Genomic DNA, 8,714 nt, shown 5'->3' with positions numbered 1-8,714 from the left:
ACCATTACATAACACGTTTAAAGGAGGCAAGTAAGTAAACAAAGTGAAGAAAAAAGGAAAGAAATGTTACAGATATGTATTATTTATGTCTTGTATTTATTTCTTAAGTTCCTACAGAGCTAAACAAAATAAAAATCAAGACCCAATTAAGTAATCAGATATAAATTTTCCATTTAACGAATTAAATTCATATAATTTTTTCACAATTTTATGTTCTGATCTATCAGCTGAATGCTGCACTTAAAATAAACAAAATATATGGCAGTTATCATGTTACCAAACACTGAAAACAAAAAGCAGGCATTTCAGTACAAACAAAGACAAAACAAGAAAAAATAATGATGATAACCATAATCATAATAATAATGATAAAAATAATATAACATAGAGCCATGCTAGTATTGTTGCATTAAATAGAAAATATATTACATTTCATATATTTTTGTTTTTTTTGCATAATTTACGACCAAAACTTAAATCAACGGTTTTGGACACAGTGAGTTTCTACTTGACTGTATCACACTGTACATGTTTGTGGATTTTCATGACCATAAGGTAATATATTCATCTTTTATGGTATAAGGTGAGACAGCCCCTTCTGGTGGTTCATGGCTAAGTTATTGTGGATATCAATATATATATATCACTCAATAATGCATGAATGGTCACCTCTCTTACTACCTATACCAGAGCACTTCCCTCATTAACATATTAAAACATTTGGAAGACTACAATTGATGTCAAAAAGACATTTGTACATGTTATATTAAATAGTGTTGGCTGCCATCACAGATTATTGTCCAACCAGCTTCTCAGAATGACTCAAATTCAAGTATTTCATAACACACCTAAAGGATTATAAGAGAATATTTACTTTCTGTGTCCTTACTGTAGTTCCACAGCTCACCTATTATTGCCTAAAAAAATAGCACACTGTGAGGTGTATTCAACATAATAACTTCCATCTCTTCAAAACCAAAACAGTGTCTATAACTCGCTTGTTGAATTTTGCACATTGGTGACCATTTTTTTTACTTTCTAGCATACGCTTGTGCTCACTGAGTATCTTCAAATGCGATTGAAGATCTACAAATACAACTGAATTTAGACTGCTACCAGCCTGATCCTCTTGAGCTTGCCCAGAAAAGGGTCAATAGATTATTGGTAATTACTACTACATTTTCAGTCTAGCTTTACTTGTCAAATATCATTTGCAAATATTTGTTAACCGTTTAGTTGATTTCCATGCAATTAGCCATCAACATGGAACTCATGTACTTCAGTTCTGTGCTACAATTACCTACTTTAACACTGTAGTTGCATTTCCATGCAGTTAGCCATTTACATGGAACTCACATACTTCAGTTCTGTGCTACAATTACAGTACCTACTTTAAACCCTGTAGTTGCATTTCCATGCAATTAGCCATTCACATGATACTCATGTACTTTAGTTCTGTGCTACAATTACCTACTTTTGGTCTCGGTCATCCATTACCATTATTAATCAGGAAATCTAACAAAACTTACTGCTTCTGTATTTAATGCCATATTTTTTTAAATACTGTTCCCAGGCTGCATAATATGACCTCAGGTAATCTGCAACTGTATCAATTGACGAATTATAAACACAGCAATTTTGAGTGCATAAATGTGGCTTCGGCCACATATCAAACTGATTTCAGTCTGAGGTTGATAAAATCCTCTACTAATACATTACTGACTCTAGCTCACTTACTGTAACTGGTCTTAGACTGATTAATGACTATTCTCAGATTGATTGATTGAAGGAATCTTATTTTTTAATGTTAAGTCAGAGTGAACTACAACTTCCTAGTCTGAACATAACACACTGATCCTAGTCTGAACTAAATGTAAGACTGATGCTAGTCTGAACTTAATATAAGACTGATCTTAGTCCAAACTAAATATAAGACTGATCCTAGTCCAAACTAAATATCAGACTGATCTTAGTCCAACCTATATATTGAAGGAAATGACCGAGTTCTGTTTTTTCACTAATATTACCAAGAAAAGAGAAAAAACTTAGCAACCTTCTTATCTAAAAATCTTGCGCACGTTAATATATCAAAGTACCAGGAAGTGATGATTCAGTCCTAGCAGAATCTTCTGCAGCAAACAAACATGCTAGAAAGTTAAAAAATGGTCACTCATGTGCAAGCATGTTACTGCACTGAGATATCCTACCAGCTTATTTAACACCCTTCAATATCTTGGTTACTTAGAACCTACAACCAGAAAACGTTTAGTGGTTCCAATGCCTGAACATATTCATAGTGTTGTTAGCAGTACATGTTAGTATTCATGAACTTGCGCACGCATGTGAAGAGACTTATCCATTGACTAATTAGTGACATATAAAGGAAGGTACCACGAATCAGTTATCATGTTGACAAAGCCTATTTAGTGACATAATATAAAAGCAGACACAAGCATGAATATTTATGAGGTAAAATTTTATGATCTCAAAAGCATGTTTCTATATACTTACATTGTATTATCCAAGTACATGGATAAAGCTAATTAGACATACTATTTTTCTGAGATATCTGATTCAGAATTTTATGTAGACTGATTAATATTCATGATATGCACATAACGACAACACAGTTGATTGTATAAATGAGGTGTGACAATGCCAATATGATAAGGATGAAAACAATGAAATATTTGGTTCTTGTCTTTTGTATAAAAGCCATTCTCACAATTTGATGAATATCAATGACATAATGTTGTAGCCTTCATGAAAATATGCTTATGTACCAACTTCACCTAACCAGTATGAACCAAAGTTAACATTAAACCTGCCCACTCATTAATATTCATGAGATGAGAACCAAGAACAATAGGGCACATCTACTCATCATGGGACATCTACCTACCAAGAATGACATTGATTGATTTTGTGTTTGTTGAGATATCATGTTTACAAGCTGTTTTGACAATTTCCTATTTACCCCCACCCATCTATAAATATTAATGAGGTAAACTTGTTGTTGCAAAGAACATGAATGAACTAAATCAGACAAATGGTTGAAGAGATATTGCCATTTTAAGAATGTTATATTAAATCCTTGCCCACTCATTAATATTCTAGATATGGGAACCACAAACAATAGGGCACATCTACACATCATGGGGCATCTAACTATCAAGTACGAAATTGATTCAACTTGTGCTTGTTTAGATATCGTTTTTACAAGCTAGCCGTCACATACACGCACACACACACCCAAGCACGATTTCAAAGGTTACTGAGCCTAACCAAAATAACTAGTTTTGAATACTATGCACAACTTTTAGTAAATTTATTTAATCTGTAAATATTAAATATGTTTACCAGTTACTATGTGAAATCTAAAGTTACTCCATTTTTGCATAAAGACATTTTCTCACTTGAGCGCCAACATGTGAAGTAATGGAAAACGGGTTAATTTTTAGTTATACCATTTTAGTTTATGATATCAAATTCACTACATAATCTAAGTTCACATGACAATTACCCTTTAAATTAACCACTAGTCAGGTTAACTCTGCACTAACAAACCGATCCTTGTGGACATGGTGATCACCATTTTCATATTAACCAATTTCTCTTTTGCATTTCAGCATTTTTCCATTTGAATATGAAGATGTTTCCATATATAATAACCTCATCATGGTGCAGGACAATGTCAGTTTCTTCAAATATAAATGATGTTGACCTATGTATGGATGTCTGCTTGTCTGGGCTTACATGTAATTATAATCATGTAAACAAGGCATCTGGCTGACAAATGTGTCTGATTCCGAAAGACACATTCATCTATGACCAACCATGTATCACTGAATGAAAAAGCTTGCAATGTGTGTTAGTTTGATCGCCTAAGGTCGTACTTTGAATAAATATCGGTACCACTGGCTGAATTGCTGCAAGTGATGAAACATTTGACAACACATCCAAGTAATGCCTCAAACTCTGAATGGAAAGCAAATCACAACGAAAAGAAATGAAATAACATTAAAGCTTATTAAAATAATACAAGCAGATATAAGGTTTGTATCAAAGAAGAGATCAACAAAATCTACGGTTAAATACAACAGTTGATTTATAAATATAAAAGGATACTCCAAGCCCAAATTTGTTTTTATTGATATGTTTTAGAGAAGTAAAATCTTAGCATGCTGGTGAAACTTCCACTCAATTCCAATGTACCGTTTTCGAGATATTAGCATTTGAATTTATCTAATTTTGCACCAGAAGTGGACTTGGAGCAAGCAGGTGTGAAGTAATCGTTTCACACTGTCAACAGAGTGCTTTGTTTTTCTTTATTTTCCAGTTCTTTGTTTTGACCTTGCAATGGATAGGTGGCCATAGTTTGCCTTAAGGAGTTGTGAAGTGCACATTAATCCAATGCCTGCGGTGTATTTATATAATTGTGAATGTAACAACTTTTGGAATAGAAAAGTAGATGCAAATTTTAAAAGATAAACATTATCTGTAAATGTGCAACAATGACATCACACCTGTTTGCTTCAAGTTCACTTTAGCTATGAAAGGTGAAAATTTAAATTGTTAATATCTCAACAACCAAACATAGGAATTGAATGCAAATTTCACCAGAAATACTAAGTTCATGTTCTTCTTGAACCTGTCAAAAAATCATTTTGGTCTGGACTATCCTTTTAAGCTTCTCAGTTAAGGCACCAAATAATACAATCACTACTGAATGATATTACTTTATAAAGTCATTAGAACCAGAATACATAATCAGCAGCAGATCTACATGTAGAATGTGTCTCAGTCAGTCAGTCAATCCGTCTGTTTCGCTAGCACCCACAAACATGTGCTGCATAAAGTAACTATTAAAGCCTGGTAGAATTCTTTCTCAACAAGTTGACATATCTTTCTTTGCTGGTTTCACAGCAGTGTGAGAGGCCTTAAGACAGATTCATGGTCCTCTGTAAGTCTGTCCATTTCTCTCAATGTTTGAGATAGTTTGAATGGAATATCACTATATGTAAACACTACCTGACCAGACTTGGCTTGACCTCATAAAATGTTGGAACTAATTAACTGTGGATCTGTCTGTATGTCTGGCATGCTCCCTTTGGGTCGGATTCTTTCGAGAGCACGACATCGTATCTCCTGCAGCTGTTCGTGGACAACTCCTAGTAGAGGGCGCTGTGACATCTCTCCAGCCCAGCAGCTGGCCATTAGGTTCCAGCACTCGTCGTCAAACAGCCGTAGTCGTTCCGGTCTAGTACCTGATTAGTATGTAAAACATTTCAAATCTGATTGTCATCTCAATTTACTACTTCTTACTGAAGCTTCCCCTGTCATGGATCTAAGTAGGTAAACCTTAACATTTGTGGATGAAAACAGGACTTATTGGGCTCCATTTGTAGGGTGAGCTGGTACTTGGACCCATATTTTTGTGGACTTGAACTTGTCCAGGACTTGGAGTGCTCTAGACTGGGCCCAAGTCCAGTTGAGTACATCGATATTTTAAATCCTCAGTAGGATTGGCTGTTAGAAATGGCACTCTTAGAATTGCAGTTCTGCACAATACAATATTCTGTCTTAACTAAGACAGCAGAAATGAAGGTTGATAATACTAAGAACGTGCACAACCTTCTTCATTTATGATCATATATGTCTTGCAATGTAAATTCTTCAGTACAAGATATGTTGCTAGTCTGGTCATTCATTGTGCCACATGTTACGCTCAGTTCCTTGACAAAGTTTGTTTACTTTTCTCGAAAAGGCTTACTACCTAGAGGAAGTTTGTTTACTTTTCCTGAAATCTTTTCAAAACAAATAAATGACGTACCTAACATTAACAACACTCTTAAGGTGAACACTATGAAGGGCATCCACACATACCATCCCCCCCCCCCCCTCCCACCCACCTACTCCCAAAAAAAATAGAAAAACATGTCTTAGTATCATAATCTCACCTTGTTTTACTGAGGACCAAAGGTGATCTTTATTATGACACTTTTCAAAGTTTTGAGGTAGCTTGACATGTCCTGCAATGATATACCAGAAGAGGATACCAAACGCGTAGGTGTCCACGGTGTGGTCGTATCTGCCGGTGAATAGCTCGGGTGCCATGTGGATGGGAGTACCGACGATGCTACCACTCATCATAGCCTCTGGCTTACAGAAACCAAGGTCAGTGATTTTACCTCTGTCCCCGGCATCAAGCTGAAAAAAACGTAAAAGATATATAACAGAAACATGAGGAAAATGACAAAACAGGAATTATGTGCAATTGAAATATGATAATCTTGAAATCGGCAAGTTTCATGGAGGAGCTGAGGTCATCAGCAACATCTATTCAATCTGTTCTCCAAGAGCTTTCAAACATTACACCTTAACCTACATGAACTTAGAACTGCTATATCTTGCAAAGAAAAGACAAAATGTACAGAGACATCAAAACTGCTGAAATACTGGTTACCTTTCCTTTTCTGGTTAAAGTACAGTGACCCCTAGCAGGGATGAATCTAGGATTATATAAAGTAAGGGATATGGCTCTGGGATCTTTGAAGCAGATGTAGGGGCACTGATGTATAAATTGATAGATTTCTTTGTATCTTCATTTTGCATACGTTTTACTTCCACATCCTATATTTCTTTGTTTTCTTTTCAATAGCAGTAAATTTGGTTACAAATTCTCATCATCTTGTGAAGTAATCAACTTTCCATGGATGATTTACTCTGATACAAAGTGACTTTTTAGGCATAATGATTCACAAAGTTTAAAGCTTGAGATGTCACTTATGCAGTTGTTCAGCGGCAGTGCCAACTACTGTTTTAAGTTTTTTCCTTCTTGAAGTAATGCTTAAGATAGCTGCAAATTTAACAAAAATAGCAGCCTGTTCGTAATTTTGTGAAAGGCACCAGGCACATAAAATGCACCACATTATGGATGAGGACAGTAATGCATTCCAATATCTTTCTAAACAAAGGTCAAAGTGACTTAACTTTCATCAAGCAGTGAATCCTTCAGATTCGGTTTTTAATCCCTTTAATTTCAGCACATGTTTGTTGGGACTCACCAGAACATTCTTTAATTTAATATCTCTATGTACAAGGCCAAGACTGTGCAGGTATCTGATCCCCTCAACCACATCCAGGGCCACCTGTAAACGGCTGGGTAGGTCCAGGCCCATCTTGATACCCGTGTGGAGGTCCCTCTGCATCCTCTCCATGATCAGTAGGACTGCCAAGGAACACCCCCCTCCTCCGTAACCTTGGTCCACGACAGAACCAGCAATGGCCACTATCCTCTTGTGGGCTGGGATGGATCTTCAAACAAATCAAATTTTACGAATAAAAATATTATACCAATAATTCATATGAGACGTTTCAGCTTATTTGTGACAATTTTACTACGACCTTCACTATAGTGTGAGGTCACAGCTCAGTAGAGTACAGCACAACAGGTAACATTAAAGCACTCTTTGGTATACCCTTGCATAATAAAGTGTAAAGGAATGTCATCTGTAGGGTGCCTGCCATTCACATTACTATCTGTGATCTTCCTTGCTGGGTCAGCTCACCATTGAGAGCTGCACATGATGCATTTTCTGATTACAGTGGAGAATCCATAGGATCAACATCCTTTTAAAAGTGTCATATAAGTCCATTTATTAAAAGAAACTATAACTGTCAGTTCAGATCTTATAAGGAAATGGAGCATGGTCCAGTTGTTAGAATGATTATCATACATCCTATAGCCATTAGGTTCCCTCCTCTTCAGTACCCAATGTCAATAACTGCACCCTTGATCCATTCAAGGCACCCTTGATCCATTCAAAACCCCCCTGCTGTGCTGAGGGTCTTAAGTACAGCCTTCACAGGAATCAAAAGAGGTGATACGAGCTAACTAACACATGCAGAAAGGAAAGAGCTGAGCTAAAAGCCAGACCCCCAAAATAAGGTACTTCTAACAATAACAGGATCCACATACCAAGTATGAAGTGCAATTAACCATTGATTTTAGATGTTAACTTTAAGAGTGGAAGTAGTTACTTAATTTGTTATCGATCCACTCAATTTTGTTTCAATTTCCAAAGCTCAAGTGGATTCTTTATCGAGACAAGTTATGAATGATGGCAATGTAAGTGTTGTTATCTGCTGAGGCAAAACCTGTAAATGGCATACAAGTGTTTGTTTACATGTTTATAGCTGAAACAGAAAGATGTAGCCTCTTGGCTTTAAATTTTGTAGCAAATTATTTTTAATTTGATCTTTGTATTAAATGTTCAAGTAAGCATGCAAGTATCAAAAAACCAGCAAAATGAATCTTATATTCTTTTGAAATCTTTGCTGGCAGAATATTTCACAGATGTTCTGTTTAAGTGAAACATTTAAATTTAAATAAAATTCTACTGGGGTGTGTCAATGACGGGGTTTGCATGAGTTACAGATTGTTAAGTACATTGCTGATCATGTTCTCTTTCATTGTGGACTTCTCAATCTTTAAGTATCAGCCCTGCTACAATTAGCCTCTACAGGGAACCATTATGGATGCAAGAACTTCCCACCATGATTCAACTTCATAGTCCAAAATCCACAAAGAGAATAACCTATCAATCCCCTCCCCCAGCCTATCCACACCCCCCCCCCTCCTTCCTCACCACACACCATGTCTATCAACAACAACCACAAATATTTATCCTTCCTCATCCCCATCATTCATT

The 8,714-nt window shown here is 36.0% G+C and overlaps 1 protein-coding gene across 1 annotated transcript in view; it reads right to left on the bottom strand.

Moving 5' to 3' along the window:
• Positions 1–77: 77 nt before the first annotated feature.
• Positions 78–8,714, bottom strand: part of LOC139960834 (dual serine/threonine and tyrosine protein kinase-like) — a 28,129-nt gene continuing 19,492 nt past the window's right edge. Inside the window, exons 8-10 of the mRNA XM_071959427.1 lie at positions 7,068–7,317; positions 5,961–6,210; positions 78–5,267 (exon numbers count right to left, since the gene is read on the bottom strand). Coding sequence (XP_071815528.1) covers positions 5,053–5,267; positions 5,961–6,210; positions 7,068–7,317 — 715 coding nt within the window. The 3' untranslated portion in view covers positions 78–5,052. The remainder of the gene's footprint in view (positions 5,268–5,960; positions 6,211–7,067; positions 7,318–8,714) is intronic.

The sequence above is a fragment of the Apostichopus japonicus genome, chromosome 20 (genome assembly GCF_037975245.1).
Source record: "Apostichopus japonicus isolate 1M-3 chromosome 20, ASM3797524v1, whole genome shotgun sequence".
Taxonomy (NCBI): Eukaryota; Metazoa; Echinodermata; class Holothuroidea; order Aspidochirotida; family Stichopodidae; genus Apostichopus; species Apostichopus japonicus.
This window is presented reverse-complemented; position numbering and strand designations above follow the sequence as displayed.